The 17,284-nt window shown below is 50.3% G+C and overlaps 4 protein-coding genes across 4 annotated transcripts; 2 read left to right on the forward strand and 2 right to left on the reverse strand.

The window, feature by feature from the left end:
* Positions 1–121: 121 nt before the first annotated feature.
* Positions 122–1,750, forward strand: PFICI_10143 (uncharacterized protein; the record flags this gene model as incomplete). The annotated part of the gene is made up of 1 exon (XM_007838724.1): positions 122–1,750. One exon carries the CDS (start codon positions 122–124, stop codon positions 1,748–1,750), a length of 1,629 nt encoding a protein of 542 aa, XP_007836915.1.
* A 122-nt stretch (positions 1,751–1,872) lies between these two features.
* On the reverse strand, positions 1,873–10,384 carry PFICI_10144 (uncharacterized protein; the record flags this gene model as incomplete). The annotated part of the gene is made up of 13 exons (XM_007838725.1): positions 1,873–2,727; positions 2,798–3,118; positions 3,180–6,719; positions 6,798–7,785; positions 7,845–8,000; positions 8,045–8,475; positions 8,557–8,826; positions 8,889–9,045; positions 9,099–9,189; positions 9,250–9,592; positions 9,663–9,931; positions 9,990–10,134; positions 10,199–10,384. 13 exons carry the CDS (start codon positions 10,382–10,384, stop codon positions 1,873–1,875), a joined length of 7,752 nt encoding a protein of 2,583 aa, XP_007836916.1.
* A 1,156-nt stretch (positions 10,385–11,540) lies between these two features.
* PFICI_10145 (uncharacterized protein) lies at positions 11,541–13,606 on the reverse strand (the record flags this gene model as incomplete). The annotated part of the gene is made up of 7 exons (XM_007838726.1): positions 11,541–11,842; positions 11,911–12,278; positions 12,335–12,700; positions 12,770–12,976; positions 13,031–13,154; positions 13,225–13,358; positions 13,416–13,606. 7 exons carry the CDS (start codon positions 13,604–13,606, stop codon positions 11,541–11,543), a joined length of 1,692 nt encoding a protein of 563 aa, XP_007836917.1.
* Positions 13,607–14,873: 1,267 nt separating this feature from the next.
* Positions 14,874–16,326, forward strand: PFICI_10146 (uncharacterized protein; the record flags this gene model as incomplete). Its single annotated transcript, XM_007838727.1, has 4 exons — positions 14,874–15,050; positions 15,229–15,336; positions 15,392–15,777; positions 15,849–16,326. The coding sequence occupies 4 exons, from the start codon at positions 14,874–14,876 to the stop codon at positions 16,324–16,326; spliced, it is 1,149 nt and encodes a 382-aa protein (XP_007836918.1).
* Between the last annotated feature and the right edge of the window lie 958 nt (positions 16,327–17,284).

Below are 17,284 nucleotides of genomic sequence, written 5' to 3' on the forward strand. Positions count from 1 at the left end.
CTCTTCTTGACCCGCCAGCTCTGTATAAAGGATCTTCATCAAGGACATGGAGAAAATAGTAAGAAACTTGAGACAGCATCTACATTTGGTCTGAGCAATTATTCACAACGAATGATTCAACATGTTGCTCACAAGCATCATTGCAGCTCTTGTCGCCGGCTGTGCCATGGCATGGCCGGCTTCGCAAGTTAATCAGCCACGACAGAGCTCAACTTTTACCAATCCCATCGTCTACGAAGATCTCCCGGATCTCGACGTGTTCCGGGTTGGAGACGTGTATTATTACTCCACCTCTACATTTGCATACTCTCCAGGTGCGCCACTGTACAAATCCTATGACTTGGTCAACTGGGCCCCCGTCACCCACAGCGTACCAACACTCGACTTTGGCGACAAGTATAACCTCCCTAGTGCCACCAACCGCGCCTACGTCAAGGGAATCTGGGCCAGCAGCGTCCGGTACCGCGCGTCTACCGATACTTTTTATTGGGTTGGCTGCATAGAGTTCTCCAAGACGTACATTTACACGTCGTCTGGCAGCAACGCCGGCGCCAACGGTGGCGAGGCCGACTCGTGGAACTGGCAGCAGGCGGCCGTCATTGACACGTGCTACTATGACTGCGGTCTCTTTATCGACGACGACGATCAAATGTACGTCGTGTACGGCAACACGCAAATCAGCGTCGCCAAGCTGTCTAGTGATGGCCTCTCGCAGGTCAGCACCCAGCAGGTTCTTTCGAGCGGCAGCACCACCATTGAAGGCAGCCACATGTACAAGATCAATGGCTACTACTGGATCGTGCCGACGCAGCCCGCCACTGCCGAGTGGATGTATCGATCGACGAGTATCTACGGGCCGTATGAGCAGCGAGTGCTGGTCAGTTCCATCCCGGCACCTCTCGCCAACGCCGGGTCCCCGCACCAAGGAGGTTTTGTCGAGACTCAGGACGGCGAGTGGTATTACATCTCCTTCATGGACTCTTATCCCGCCGGGCGAATGCCAGTCATGGCGCCCTTGAGCTGGGATAGCAATGGTTGGCCATATGTCGTCACCAACAGCAGTGGCGGCTGGGCCGTGGAGTACGATGCACCCGTGGTGACTTCCAAGACGGTCCCGTCACTCACCGGGACGGACACTTTTAGTTTCCTCGGCGACGAGTGGGAATGGAATCATAATCCCGACACCTCGAAATGGAGCATAGCGAATGGTGGAGGTCTTGTTCTTCAGACCGCAACCATCACAGACGATCTCTTCACTGCTCGAAACACGTTGACGCACCGCATCATTGGACCCGTATCCGAGGCTGTTTTCGAATTCGATATCAGCGCAATGTCTGACGGAGATCGTGCGGGTGCAGCCATGTTCCGAGACCAGTCGGCTTATATTGGAGTACACAAATCGGGAAGTACAGCTACCTTGGTCTATGTCAACGGCATCACACTGGCCGACAGAACTTGGACAACTTCATCCACTGGGACTGTCGCTGCGACAGGACCTACCGTGGCACAGTCGACTGTTTATCTCAAGATCAGGGCCAACGTGACCCCCGCGTTTGGCCTCGCTCCCGTCCGTCCGGCGACCTTTAGCTACAGCCTGGATGGCCAAACGTGGACTCAGCTGGGTGGGGATTTCCTCTTGGTCAACACGTGGACATATTTCACGGGATATCGGTATGCAGCCTTCAACTTTGCCACAAAGGCTCTGGGTGGGGCGGTCACGCTAAAGAGCTTTTCTATGGAAAATGTTTAGATTAGCAGCTGTGCATGGTTTTGTCAAGAGATATTTCTGGTATTCTGCCGAAAACATTGAAATGATTATTATACTATTACTACAGACTAGGTGGTCTTTGACAACGAATTGCCATACGCTTCTTATCCAGAGATATCCATAATGCTCCGACTGACCACCAAGTCTCCAATGGCATGGATAGGCTTCCCGCCCATAATGTCAAACACGCCAATATTCGTGTCGAACTTGTTGCTGATCCAATTGCGCAACTCCACCGCCATGAGAGAGTCCACACCGTAATCTGAGAGCGACCTTGTCTGGCTGATATCGTCGGCAGGTATCATGAGGGCGCGAGCCAGCATCCCGGCCAAGCCCTTGACCACGATGGCCGACTTTTCCTCCGCGGACGTTGCCTTTTGGAAGAGAACACTAAAGTCATCCATGAGGGCCATGTCGCGTTGGCCTCCTGAAGCGGCGCCAGAAGTGCTGCCGAATGATTGCTCGAATCCCATGAACAGAGGCATGGCATAGCGCCGGCTGGATGCAAAGCCACGTTCCTTGTATTCTGCTGGTGTGCGAGCACCAATCAGCAGCTGTGCCTTGTCCAAGGATTGCAGTGTCCGTGATGGATCGCAGTAGACCTCAAGAAGGGCCAGGAAGTCTTTCTCTTCAATCGGTACCATGTCTCTTGTAACTTCTCTCGTGCGGCGGTAATCCTCCTTTTCAGCAATGATGCCGATGGTTCTCATCCAGCCAACATCAAAGCTGACAGCCTTTTGCCCGCGGGCGATGCGATATTTGGCAAGGGCATCTTGGTATGTGCAGCCAGCAGCGTAGTTGCTCTGAGCAGCACTTCCGTAGATTCCAGAGAGGGATGATAGCATGATGAAGAAGTCCAGATTTGGCGGCAGGAGATTGTGTAGGTTCCAAGAAGACTGGACCTTGGTTTGCACTGCCGTCCTGAATTGAGCGTGAGTCATGTTCTCTACGATGGCATCCTGTTCAATGGTTGTTAGTTTGGAGTCGTTTTGAAGCATACAAAACTTGCTTGAGATGAAATATACTGACCTGAAGAACCATTGCCGCGTTGAGTACACCTTTGATTGGTGGCATGTTTCGCCCGCACTCCTCGATCACATTGGCAAGGTCTGTACTTGATGAAACATCGCATCGAGGTGCGTAGACGTTGCTGCCCAGTTCTTTCAGCTCTTCCACCAGCGACTGGGAAGTGGCCGAGGATGTCCCACTGCGGGACAAGATGACGAGGTTTTTGGCACCTCTGGTAGCCAGCCACAAGCCCATTGACCTCCCTAATCCACCGAATCCTCCGGCTATGACATACGATGCATTTGCATCAAAAGTCCATGAGGTGGAATTGCGAACGAGTTTCTATGAAGCGGTTAATTGAGTGACACGACATAAGCCTTGTTGTTAAGAAATGAATACGTACTGTTCCAGATTTCTCACAGTCCGCCGTGATGATGATTCTTCCAATATGCTTTCCACTTTGCATGTACCGGAGTGCCTCTTCAATGTCCCAGATGGTGTACACGTGCCGCGGGTACGGCTTCTGCATGATGTTCCTTGAGAAAAGATCTGTGACCTTGGCGAAGAGCTTCTTGACCAGCGCTCTGTTCGTGAGGGCCATGTGATGCAAGTCAATGGCACAAAAGCTGACATTCTTCTTGAAACCGGACATTGGAAGCGGTGTGTTCTCTGAAATATCGGCTTTTCCGATTTCGATGAATCGGCCATAGGGAGCTACACAGTCCCAGGAAGCTATGAGGCCATCACCAGATAGAGAGTTGAGGACGACATCGACACCTCGATTATCCGTGGCACGCATAATACCTCCAGCAAAGGTCGTGTTGCGACTGTAGAATATGTGGTCTGCTGCTATCCCGAACCGATCGATGAGCAGTTGTTTCTTTTCATCAGAACCAACTGTGACGAAGATTTCGGCACCGACGGATTTGGCAATCCAGATGGCCATTTGTCCCGTGCTTCCCGCGGCGGAATGGATGAGGATCTTCTCCCCCTCCTCGAGCCTCGCCTGGTTGATCAGTGCGTGATAAGCCGTCATGGCGGGATTGACGCCTGAAGCCGCATCCTCAAACGAGGCATCATCAGGGATATGCTGTACATAGTCCATATGCGCTCGGGGGTATGTCTTGATGCAGCCAGGGCTGGCGAGCGCCACACGGTCTCCTGGACGGAAGTCGGTAACATTGGTTCCCACACGCGTCACTACTCCTGCACATTCGAATCCGGGAGTCTCGCCTTCTAAGCGACCAAGAGCAATAAAAATGTCTCGGAAGCTGAGAGGCCAAGCCTTGGCTTCAATCTCAACATCTTCGGGGGAGAGGTCGTTTACGTACTCCGTATCCTCTACAAATCGAAGAGTGTCCAAGAGGCCTGGGACCGGAATATCCAACTTGACTGGAGATCCGCCAGACCAAGGCTCTATGCGGGGCTGCAACTGTCCGGATGACTGTGTACGATTCTCCAGCTCAATTTCTTGTGCCAGCCTTTCCGTGTAAAAGACTCCATCACGAACTATGTACTCAGTGTCACGAGCTCTTTCGCCTTCAAAAGAAACCCGCAGCGATTCTTGAATGTATTCCAAGTAGTGAGCCGAGTTCGCAGCTGGATCGCTTGTCTCAATGGAGAGAGTGACAATGTGTTTCTCAATTGCCTCCGATCTCAGACTGCGCAGGAAGCCCTTGGCGCAACTATACAGGGCGTATGCTGGACTCTCTGGATTCACAGCAGTCGCCCACATAATATCCTTTGCTTGGGTGAGGACACTCTTCAGGCCACTGAATTCCTCCTCTTGTATGATCGACAGTAATGGTCTATCGATTTCTAGAAGAGAAATAACCACATCGCGGCTGTCAATCTTGGCTTCACCAAGTTTGGAGAATGGTAGCAGTCGTCCACCATGAGAGTGGACAAGTTTTCCGGCAAGTTCTGCCTGAAGGCTGGACTGCTCGTCGAAGAGCACAACAAGGTGCGTGCTCGAAGATTGTGTGGTGCCCTGAAGGGTAGATCCGTTTGAAAGGCTGTGCTGTGCATCAGCTTTGCTGATCATGATGCTACAGATGCCATGCTTGGGGTCTTCGTGGTCTCTCAAGACCAAATCAGTGCCTGTGAACCCCGCTTCTTTGAGAACATGATCCCACTGTACTTCAGTGATCAGAGGATTTGTGCTTCTCCATTTCTCCTTGGCCAGCCACCAGCCCGGAAGCAATCCCCACGGGACGGCGACACATGGATTCTGAGGAGAAACGATCTCGAGCAGCACGAGGCGCCCGTTGTCATTCAAAAGCCCACGAAGGTGTTGGAGAGTGGTATTCAATTCCGATACAGCGTGAATGACACTGCCCGCGATGATCAGGTCAAAACTGCCGGCCACGAGTCCCTGGGATTGAGCACTCTTCTCAAGGTCAAACTTTTGGAACGAAATACGGTCTTCAAACTGCTGGAACTTGGTTTTGGCGTGATCGAAGAATCCAGGAGATATGTCAGTATAAACATATTCAGCAAACCTCATGGAGCCTTCCTCGATCTCAAATTGATGAAGAGTATCCAGGATACCCCTTGTCATTGCGCCAGTCCCGGCTCCGACCTCGAGGATCCTGAGAGCTGGTTTCTCATGGCTCACCAGTCTCAGAAAGCGTCGAAGTCTGTCATCTAGAAGTTCCTTAAAGATGGAAGCATAGTAGTCCTCAACCATGCCATCGTCGAAGAAAAGCTCGAGAACATCCACCTCGCCTTTGATGAGTGGCACCAAATTTTGAGCAACTGCTGGCAACAGTCTCCACGATTCAGTCTTTCCGGCGTATTGTTCAAGGACATTGAAGTAATCGCTCTCGGTAAGCATTATCTCGTGTTTGTTCTCGGCAAGGAGCGGTTTGAGTGAAGATAGATATTTTTCCATGTGCGGAGGGGCATTGACTAGGTCTTGAGGGCCTAGCTGGCTCATTGCCTTGTTGGCGAAAAAGAGCAAGGCTGGACCCAAGGCTTTGGCGTAGCCGAGGTATTGCGGTTCCGGCGCGGTAGGAGCCAAACATAAGGCTTGAAGCTTCTCTGGGCTCAGCATGCTGAGCTGAGCATCGCTTGCGATCTTGTATAAATGGACTTTCTCTTGGGACTGTGAATTTCCACTTTTGGAAACTGCTGCAAGCTTCAACTGTCCCACTGAACACAATGGTGTGCCTTCTGAGTCAAGGATCTTTACAGCCATTTCAGCAGACGTTGAATCGCTTCTGTACGCAGCTTCTGACAGGAGCTGCACCGATGAGCATTTCCACCCAGTGGCAGATATCCAAGCATTGGATATCTCGTGAGGCACCAAGGTTGCGCCTGTGAGTGTGAGGCCTCTAGATAGCTGAGCTAGACACAGGTGGATGGCAGCATCTAGGACTGTGGGTTGTGGATAGTCCCCAGCCATCAACGGTTCAGTTGTGCTTGTTCCGACGGAAGCAACCGCACTATTTTTCCCATCCCAGCGAATGTCTTCAAGTAGCTGAAATGTTTTCCCGTACTTGAGTCCAATGTACTCATTCAAGAAGGTGTAGAATGCTCGTGGAGTGATCTTGCGGGTGCAGGCGGCAGCTGTCTCTTGACATTGTTCTTTGACACGTTCATGGTCTATCATTTGCTCGGAGTCCCCGTCGAGGTTGGACAAATCGGTTGCGTACTGAAGCATGACTCTTGCTTCGAAGCATTCGGTCCAGCGCTCATTGGAATAAGCGTATATCTTGACGTCAAACGAGCGTACTTCTTTCTCGTAGGATTTCCGTACTGGGTGGACTTGAACCATTGTCTCCGTTTTGCTATCTGCATTCGCTAGCATGATTGGGCTAGAGAAACGCGCAGACTTGATCAGGAATCCGGCCAAGGGACGCTCTGGTGTAGCGAGCTGATGCACAGCCTGTAATGACATTACCAACATGGCGGTACCCGGGACCACTATATTGTTATTCACCTTTTGACAAATTGGTCAGCACGATAAAATCGAAATAAAGGAAGCTGGTTTCTTTCTGAGAATCCTGATATCACTTACAACATGGTCTCCGAGCCAAGGTGCGGAGTCCAATGTCAGGACATTGCGCCATCTTGGATCCAAGGGATTCCAGTCTGTAGCACGTCTTCCAAGCACACTCCACGTCGAGTCACCTCGCAATCTGAAATCTTTACTCAATCGCGATTCGCTCCAGTATTTGCGTGAATGGTTGAAGGGGTATGAGGGACAATTGGTGAGCATGCTGGGCTTGCTTTCGAGCTCTTGATTGACGGCAGACACAATGACAGGGTAGCCCACGCTGAAAAGCTGCCCTGCCATTTCCATCAAGCTCTGTACAGCAGGCTTTGACCTATACAGAGCAGAGTGGTATCCGATGATATTCTCCGCATCAGAAACGTGACTTGATGACTGACGTAGGGTATCGTTTACTGGACGTCGGAGCGCCGCATGCGGGCCAATTTCTAGAAAGCCACCATTGCTGGCGCCGAAACGACCGGCGCCTAGCAGTTCGGATGCAGTCTGAATGGCATCACTGAACTTTACCTGCGACACGAGATTATCCACCCAGTACCGAGGTGTAGACAGAAGGTTTGCAGGAATTATGTGGCCTGTTACTGAAGACGCCATTGGAACTCCAGTACATGAACTTTCCCCAACCGGAGGCCTGATGGATTCCAAGACTTCAGCGTACTCTTCCGCTATTGCTTGCATGGCGGGGGAGTGGTAGGCGATTCCAGTATTAACCTTTTGGGCGAATATGCCTTCGCGGTCAAGTGATTGTTTGAGCTTGTCGATAGTAAGAGCAGATCCAGAAAGGGTGATGTTGAGCGGGCTATTGACGCAGGCTACATGGACAGTTTCCTGATCAGCCTTATCAAGATACTCGGAAACTTGGTCTGGTGATATATTGGCCGACAGCATGGCGCCTGGAGCGTCACTCGTAGCTGTGCGCAATTTGCAGGCTAGTCGACCCCGATGATAGGCAACCTGGCATGCTGAGTCAAATGACAAGGCGCCAGCAGTGAAGCTGTATTCTCGGGTCAGTGGTGGATGGTTCACACAACCAGCCAGCAATGGGGGACTCACGCAGCAGCAATCTCGCCTGATGAATGTCCTACCACGGCAGTAGGAGTGATGCCAAAGGTCTTCAATAATTCGACCAATGCTATTTGCAATGCCGTGCAAAGAGGCTGGCTGTACTCGGGCTGGTCGATACTCTGTCCATCTTGCAATTTATCTATGCTTTTGTTAGCTGCTTGTGCCGTGGCGAACACCGAGAAGCGCACCTACCAAACAAAGACCAGGGGCAACCAAGGCGAGCAAGAGCGTCGTCGAAATCCTGCAGGGTTTTCTTAAAGACGGCATATTTCATGAGACCCATGCCCATTCCAGCGTACTGGGCGCCTTGTCCAGTGAAGAGGAAGTTGATGCCGTAACTGCCGCTAAGCGCACGCGTTGGCTTCGCAACTCTGAAGGCATCACTGTCTGATACGTTTGAGCCTGAGTCGGCGACTGCGAAACTCCTCCATCTCAAATGATCTCGCCGCTCGGACAAGGTGTGGGCTAAATTGGACAAAAGATTCTTATCGGATCCAATATAGCCCTTGAGATATTCCGAGTATCTCTCTGTGACTTGACGTATTGTTGCCTCATCGAATGCTGTCCACACCAATAACTTCGGTGGTTCGGATGCCGAAACGCTATTGAGTGTGGTGTCCTGAATGATGTGATTACCATTAAGACCGTTCGTACGAGCAACAGTATGTCCATTGGCATGTCCATTGACTTGTCCATTGACATGTCCGTTGACATGTCCGTTGACGTGGTCATGGGATTGAGTGCCGCCATTCTGTGTTGCCTGGGTGGAACCAATATGGGCATCCACTCCATTCCGAAATGGCGTTTCACGATCTCGAAAGCAGTTATGGTGCCCCTGCAATTGGTGATCGTGGAGATAATGACAGGCATCATCAAGTACGGCGTGGCCGTTTGTTCCACCAATACCAAATGAGTTTACAGAGATTCTGCGAAGGTCATTGGTCGGCCAGTCTATTGATTCCGTAGGAACCTATCAATTTGTGTAAGTGAAGAGTCCAGAACATGGTGGCCATTTGACGAGGAGATACGAACAGCAATATGAAGCGCATCAGGATCAATTCTAGGATTTATCTTCTCGAATAGAGCGTTTGGAGGTATGATTCCCCTTTCTAGGATCATTACGGATTTCAAAATACCAGCAAGGCCGCTACCACCCTCAAGATGGCCAATATTGGCCTTCACTGTTCCCCTGCATTGCAAAGGTAAGCACATGTGAAACATATGATAACGTTGATGACTTACACATATAGAGGCTCGGTTTTTGATCTTGAACTTTTGAACACTTTCCCTATGGATTCCATCTCGATTGGGTCACCGGTAGGTGTTCCAGTACCTATCATACACTGCATTAGAAACCAGTTTGATTTTCTTTTACAATCAGCCATAGACTTACCGTGGGCCTCAAAATATCTCGTTTTTGTGAAATCGAGGTTGGCCTTCTTGTATACAGATCTGATCAGTCGCTCTTGGGCTTCAGTACTGGGCTGAGTCAGTGTAGGTGTGCGACCGTCCTGGTTAGTACCAGTGGAGCGTACGAGCGCCCTGATCGTATTGCCATCCCTAATAGCAGCTGAGAGCGGCTTGACCACAAGACCAATCAAGCCTTCTCCTCGGGCATATCCGTTTGCACGATGATCAAAACTATAGCAACGGCTGTCTGGAGACAAGAAATTCATTTGCCCAAGCATCATAGAAGTTTCTGGGGTCAAAAACATGCTCGAGCCCATAATCAATGCCTGTAAGAAGGATGAGCGCAGTGTTCGTATCCGAGTAAAGCTATTATTTCGGATTTATTGCGTAACTTACACAGTCTGTTTCTCCATTTCTGAAGGACTGAAAAGCAAGATCCAAGGACACCATACTCCCCGAACAAGCTGTATCCAAGTGGAAGCTTGGGCCTTGTAGATCAAAGTACCAGCTGATTCGAGCTGGCAGTGTTGAGGGTGCAAGTCCAGTTGCACTCATGCGAGGTAGGTCGTCGGGGTCTTTGCTCAAAATCTTGCTGTAGTCGTCAGAGATTGTAGAGGCATATATTGCCATCCGTGATCCCTTGAGCTTCGGCATTGTGAGCCCAGCTGAGACATGTCAGCACTTTGAATATATATTATGAGGCACGAGATGGCATTGACAGACCATTTTCAAATGACAGGTAGGCCAACTCAAGTGCCCACCGCTGTTGGGGATCCATGGCCATGGCCTCGTTGGCCGTGATACTGAAAAAGGGCGCATCAAAACCTGCGATGTCCTCCTTGTAGAAATGACCACCTCGCGCGGCAAGCTGGTGACTTGATTAGCAACACACATACTAGAAACATGTAGGACCGATCATTTGGGATAATTACCGTGCTGGGACGTTTTGGACTATCATCGTCATGCAAAGATCCAACGTTTAATCGCGTCTCCGGCCACTCGCCCGCCAGATTCTCTCGATTCTGCATCACTTCCCAGAAACGTGCCTCATCTTGTGCATCCTGAGGTAGTCTGAATGAGAAGCCAATGATGGCCATGGGCTCCATGGTTGTTGCCATGATTGCCTTGCAGCAGGCTTGCATAAACAACGAATGGCAGCGTACAAAATGACAGAGGCAGAGGAGGAGGCTACTTGAAACGCGTGTCCATGACAATGCCTCAATTACATATCATATTTATACCAACGGCCGTCTGAATTAAAAGATCACCTTAGCACTTATGCAGAGGCCGTTTCCAATGAGTACCTTGATATACGATGTGCCCCCTGGGGAGTATTTCGTCAATATATGCATCATGATAGTTGCCCCAGTATACCACCATGCTCAGCAGGCCTTCGTAGTGATGTAGCTGCGGGATAGCGTACCCGCACAATGGCATTTTGTTGCCCTTTCGAGTAGCTGTGACCGACCATTTTGTCTAATAGCTAGCGATCAGCGGTGGGTTATGCTGCAGAAATGCGGCGCAGCGGCGAATGGGGGCCAGGGACTAAAACATCAAGGTCGTATCAATAATCTTTAGCCTGTCCGATATGGCCTGGCACTCCTGGTAATAAGGCTTTTAACAATGACAACCATGGCTCGCTTGCCAACGTACGTAAAGCACGCTGTGCCGGAAGCGTAATTTTGATTTTTTTTCTTTATGGAGATCGACGGGGGATGTCCCACACAGTAGGGCCTGGCAAAAAGTCACCATGTAGAAATGACAACCAATGAGACCTCGACTAAGCCAGCCCTACACGAACTGCACGGTGGGCTCGGCTGGGTGCCACCGGAGTTGGGGTCCAGAACTGGACATGGTTCCAAGGACTCCAAGCAACCAAGGGCTGGTAGCGGCGGCAGATTCCTAAGACCGACAACCCTTGAATGTCTACATGTGCCGAATCCTTAACGGGAGACGATCTCGCCGGGCGAATCCACCCGTCGATTGCCTGCACTCTGCACGTTGGTTCATGAAAACGTATGTTGTTTTCAAATCATGGAACTTGTTGTTTCGATCGCTGAAATCTTCCGGGATCTCTGTCAAGCCTATGGCCAACAAAAACAAGTTCTGCCTGCCGCCGGACATTACAATGTGACATTAATCTGTGTAAATCTGTGTTATGCCTCTGGGCGTGCCATGTCCATGGTAATGAGAGTCTTCTGCATCAGGCCTGTCCGGCCCGAACGTGCCTGGCTCAGCGGTGCAACACTAGGTAGAGTATATGGGGCCGGTTTATTAGACCACCAAGACCTGGTCCTTTTTCCACATGAGTAAAGCCGCGGGTATCTGCACGGCTGCAAAGACGACTGTCACAAGACTCTGTCTAATGTATCCAGCCGCTAGGGACTCTCTCAACTCTTCCCGAGCACTATCCGTTAGCGCCATGATGCGCACAGCGAGATCAGACTCGTTGCTCGGGTCAATGGCTACTTTTGCAAAGGCCGGAGCTGTGTAGGTTCTGAAAATCGTGGTTGCAATGGCCAAGGCGACGGCGCTTCCCATCATGCGAAATTGGTTGCCAGTGCCCATGCCAACAGCTGCCCTGGTGGTTAGCAAAGAGTAGTACAGTACCCACAATACCTCCTTGGTGGATATCAGAACTTACCACGATCACGGCGCCCCGTCGTGAATGGTATCATGAGATACAAAACTGCGTAACTGACGCCACAACCGAAACCCGCTATAACTTGATATCCATATACCGTGGCTGGCACTGATAGAGATGAGGGAAGCGTAGTCATCAAAGCAAGACCAATAATCTGTAGTGAGGATCCAAACAGAACAACGTAAACAGCTGGTAGTCGGAATTGACTCGCCAGCTTCGCCCCTATGCTGGACCCAACAGTAATTCCACCTGCAAAGGGCAGTATCCTGACTCCGGCATCGAATCCAGAGAGGCCATTTACCAATTGAAATCGTTGGGGCAGTTGAAATACTGTTACCGTGATAGGCGCCCCCAAGAGGAAAAACCCCCTATCATTCCTGGTCAGGCCAAAGCAATGTGATAAACGGACATTCTGGAGACTCACAATAACATGCCAACTATGACACGGTCTGTGAGAAATTCCCAGGGCAGAACGGGCTCCCGGGATTTTCCCGCCAATGAAACGCGACGCTCCCAAAGAACAAGCAGTATCCACAGAATAGGCGACAGAACTAATAACACAATGATGAGAGGAGAGTTCCATGCGAAGCGGGAACCGGCCTGCTCGAATGCTGCAGTAAGAGTTATGCTGGCCAGGAGCAGGAGAGATGCCCCGGGGATATCCAGCTTCTCCAAGGCATGCCCCGCCACTTTTTGCTTTTCCGAACTTGTTGGGTTTTCATGATGAAATGGAAAGCCATTTGGGATACCGAGATATGCTCCCGCAAAGATGACAACACCAACGGGCACACTGGATTCTCATGATTAGGTGCTGAGCGTTATTGTCGGGAGGAGAAATCGCAGAGAACTCAGCTCATACTTGATCAAGAAAATCCATCTCCATGTGGTATGGGCGCTGATGGCACCGCCTATTAATGGTCCAGAGACGGATCCAATCGCTATTGCGATTCCGGTGTAGGCAACATATTGACCATACTTATGAGGCGGAACCAGCTCAATGAGCAGAATAGTCGCGAGTGCAAAACAACCACCACCTCCGAGGCCTTGGAACGCGCGCAAGATGACACTGCCTCGGTCAGTCAACGATGCCGTGAATGCAGTGGTCTTGAAGAGCTCTCACATCTGTGTTGTGGATGCTGCAGCCGCACAACCTCCAGAGAAGATTGTGAAGATTGCGATGCATATTAGCGTTATTGTTTTCCGCCCAAAGGCGTCGCTGAGTTTGGCTGCCAGCACTATTGATCCTGTACGCGCGTCGATTAGAAGTTGTTGAAAGAAAGAGAGAAAAAAGTGCAGTGCCTCGTGGCTCCTTACCTACGTAGCCGAGTAAATAACTCGAGAGGATCCAGCTTTCTATATCAAACCCACCCAACTCATCTGTGATGGCCACCAGAGAGGTCGCAACGACCGTGGCTTCCATGTTAACCAAGAACAGCACCACAGCGATCCTGGTACACATCAGTTATCGAGTGAACCAAGAAATAGATTCTATCCGCAAAACCTACACTATCGAGACTGCCCAGAACCGTATCCCAGTGAGATACTCTTTCGCGGGTTGACCCGTTTCGTCTGAAGGCATCGAATCCCTACATGGCTCGGAACTCAGGACCGAGCCATCTGAAATTGGGACTTTGGCACCGCCGACAGTCTGGGGCGGCGCATTGGAGTCGTTTGGTGTTTCTTCCTGAGCCGTCATATTTGCGCGTCCAGTCTTGAGCTGAGAAGTGGACAATAGTTCACTGTTAATCACCACTGCAGCTCTGCACAGCAAGTATGGTGAAAAGCTAAAATACGGACAGACATTCTCCTTAAGGTCAAGCAGCAGCTTGCTCAATTCACGGCGGTACGACCACGTCTGAGCGGCCGGTGGGTAGCATTGCCGGGTAATTTTTATACTGTGTCAATCAGTGCTTCTTGTAGTACAGTTCCATTGTGCAATGGGCACCGATGCAAGGTAACGACAGGGGTCAAGGCCGCAGCAGATGGGCACCGATCTGATGGCACAGAGTAGTACAGAATATCGACCTCTATGGAATAACTTTTTAGAGGAAACCCAAACGGATTTTGTCCTTCAAGATGTCAACTTTGTATCATACTAGCTAGGCCTTTGGCTATCTTTTCTTGGTTCTCAAGGTAGCGAGAATATGATGCCAATTTCAAAAGTACAGGCCATGCAGAGTTGTGTTGTGATGAGGAAAACCATTTATCTTCCTAGGTCCCCATCCATTGCAATCTACTTAGCAGATTTGCAGTAGTGGTAGTAGTATTCTGCACATGTGATGGTGAAGCCGTCACAACATTGGCTGCCCTATGGAATCTGCAGCAACTCATCTGTGACCATGACTGTGTAGGTCTTGCGAGGGTTTTAACTAGATGCCGAAGGATTTCTCCAGCGAAGCGCGTCACGGTCCGTTGCGTCTGCCATTTTTGGCCCCCAGCCGAGATCCTAGTCACCTGCATGAAGACCCCTGTGATAGGCCTGCAGCAGACTCCGTTTGTCGGTGGCGGGTTTTCACGGTGCGTGGACTCAACATGATATGATTGGAATATTGTCCTAAAATTATCCTCACCCTGGTGGCTGATGTTAGGAGTAAGCCTGCATGGAATATGCACAATCCTTCAGTGCAACCAACCCAATCCTTTTTCCACTGAGAGTGAAGAATGCCCACCCCCACCAGAGCTGCTCTTAACATGTCGCTCCCTCCTATATACCTGAGTAGGTACTCTGTAGTTGCCTATTTTTAATTGAAGAGACCTTTATCCGTACGCCCATCATTTGCGCTCACCCGTCAACCCACGTGTGTGTGCATCGCACGTCGTCGGATCGCGCGCGCGCTTTCAGTCTTTTGTTCCGTCGCCGCACAACAGCAACGTCTTCTTGGTCGACGTTGCTCGACGCTTTTCAGTCTGCTGAATCATCCAAATAAGCTGCAGGCTCAGTAAGCCCAATAATCAACGCAAAAATGGTTGACTTTTCACCCGAGGAGCTGGAGTATATCCTCAACCAGCCAGCCCAGGAGTCCCCCGATGGCGTGTACCAATTCGACAACCCGCCCAATTCAAATGCGAAGGGCGTTATACCAGCCAGCATTTGCATAGCTATTGGTACGCTTGCAGCTTTGTTGCGACTCTACGCCAAAGTGTGTTGCGTGAGAAAGGCTAGAGTGGAGGATGGTAAGTTACACACAAAACTCAAAATCCCTTGAGGATTCCTTTGTAACAAAGCCCGCTGATTATGTGTGCAGCCCTTGGCCTTTTTGGATACGCGAGTACTCCCGACATGATCAAACACAGTCCTAAAAGCTAATGTACATGTAGATTGCGTATCTTGGGATATTCATCAACTTCATTCTACTCTCCGAGAACCCAGGCCTCTGGGTCCACACCTGGGATATTCGAATCAAAGACCTCGAGCCTTATATCAAGGTACACACTTTACCGGGCGATTGGTCTTCTTCTTCTATACTAACTCACAGAGTAGCTCACGTATGCCCTCGTCACTTGCTATTCCTGCTGCATGATCTTGATGAAGGCCGCGGTTCTTCTTGAATGGAATCACATCTTCGTGCCTACTGGTGGACGCAATTGGTTTTTCTGGACGAGCTACACCGTCATGTTCATGAATGCTGGCTTATATATTGCCGGTATCGTTGCAACCTGGAAGACGTGTACTCCGATGGAAAAGGAGTATCGACCTTGGGTTGATGGTACCTGCATCGACCGCAAGAAGATGGACGAGACTATCATTGTCTTTAATCTGGTCTTTGACATCCTGATTCTGCTTCTTCCGCAGAAAGTCATCTGGGGTCTCCAGACAAGGAACAAGAACAAGGTTGGAATTGCCCTCGTGTTTTCTGTGGGTTTGATGTAAGTCACTTGAGCACAGCGAGCTCATCCCAGCCCACGGCCGCCTTGCTAACCATTATCGAATGATACAGCGCCTGTGCTTGTGCCGCCGGCCGAGTCCATGCAACCTTCACCCTGAACTATGACGACGATGCGACTTATTATTCCCCGATAGCGGAACTCTGGGCTATTGCGGAGGGCACCTGTGTTTTGCTGATCTTCTGCATCCCCAATGCACCAAGGGTCTTCAAGACTGACGATCATCTCATTACGAAGATTGCACACTCTGTGCGATCATGGTCCAGGCTTCCGTGGGCGTCGCGATCTGGATCCCAGTCCAGCCTGCCTCGATCAGTTCGCAAGCCGAGTCAGGAAGGATCTCAAGGTGACGGCCAAGGAGCGGCTGACAGCATCCCGCTCACTGATTATGACGGTTCGCATACGAATGTCAACGGTCATTTCAATCCAGCAGAGCAGACGACATTCGGAGCACTCCCAAGCCACCCCGAGTCTCACACGGCAGCGAACCCTTACCATCCATGGGACCAAAATGCACCAAGGCAAACATAGCCAGCGTGTTGATGATTCTGGATCTGACGTTCGATTAAGCGATCATGAATGAGATGTGATTCTGTGTGTAGGCGATATATACGTGCACAGAGAATATTGCGAGTGGAAGTTGTGAATGCCTATTTTATTGTTGGATATACCTAAGTCAAAGAAAAGGAAAAAGAAGAAAAACAGGAATATGGACAGAGGGAGAATAAGCATTCCATTCTCCTTCGAGTTTGATTTTGGAGTGATTCAGAAGAAGGAGGGGAAAGATGGAAATCAAAGAAATAAGAACTCCCCAACCAACCTGTCTCTACATTTCATACATCAAGTGAAGCTTATTTCAGCTATAGACTTCTACAGAGTATGTATTTTGCATTGCAATCAATGCCCATGTCATGAAACCACTGGGTTAGGACATTCCGTGTCTGCGGTGAGTTGCTTTGCACAGTACAGACGAGACAGACAACGGACTGTCTCCAGATTTGGAAGGCCCCTCAAACCACGACTCCACCCAATCGCAGGGATTGAGCCCTGCATCTGCATGCTTACCATGGACTATCGGTTGGAGAATGGACCCAAAGCCAGCAGATTCAGCAGGGGGCAAGGGGGGAGGTCCCAGCGGAACGGTGATCCAGGAAAGCCGGTAGCTGCCGGGGGTGCTTGTTCTTTAGCCATTTACTTCGAACAAAATATCGCCTACAGAAGGACCATGCAGGCATGCCGCAGGTCACACCAACCCAGAACCTTTGATTGGCCGATCACTTTGTCGTCTTGGACCAACCAAATGGGGGAGCAAGGGCATTCATCGCCGACGGATTTGGTCGGTTACAGGTTGCTTTACTATCTCTAATCTGTACTTTGTACACACCTCGTGCGTTGGAACTGTCCTTCTTCCGTTCCCAAAGTCCGGTCAGGCCTCTCGGAAAAGACAAAATGAGCCGAGGCCCCTAGTCTACGGTTCTCTTAGATGCGC

This window comes from Pestalotiopsis fici (genome assembly GCF_000516985.1).
Source record: "Pestalotiopsis fici W106-1 unplaced genomic scaffold PFICI_Scf_7, whole genome shotgun sequence".
Lineage (NCBI taxonomy): Eukaryota > Fungi > Ascomycota > Sordariomycetes > Amphisphaeriales > Sporocadaceae > Pestalotiopsis > Pestalotiopsis fici.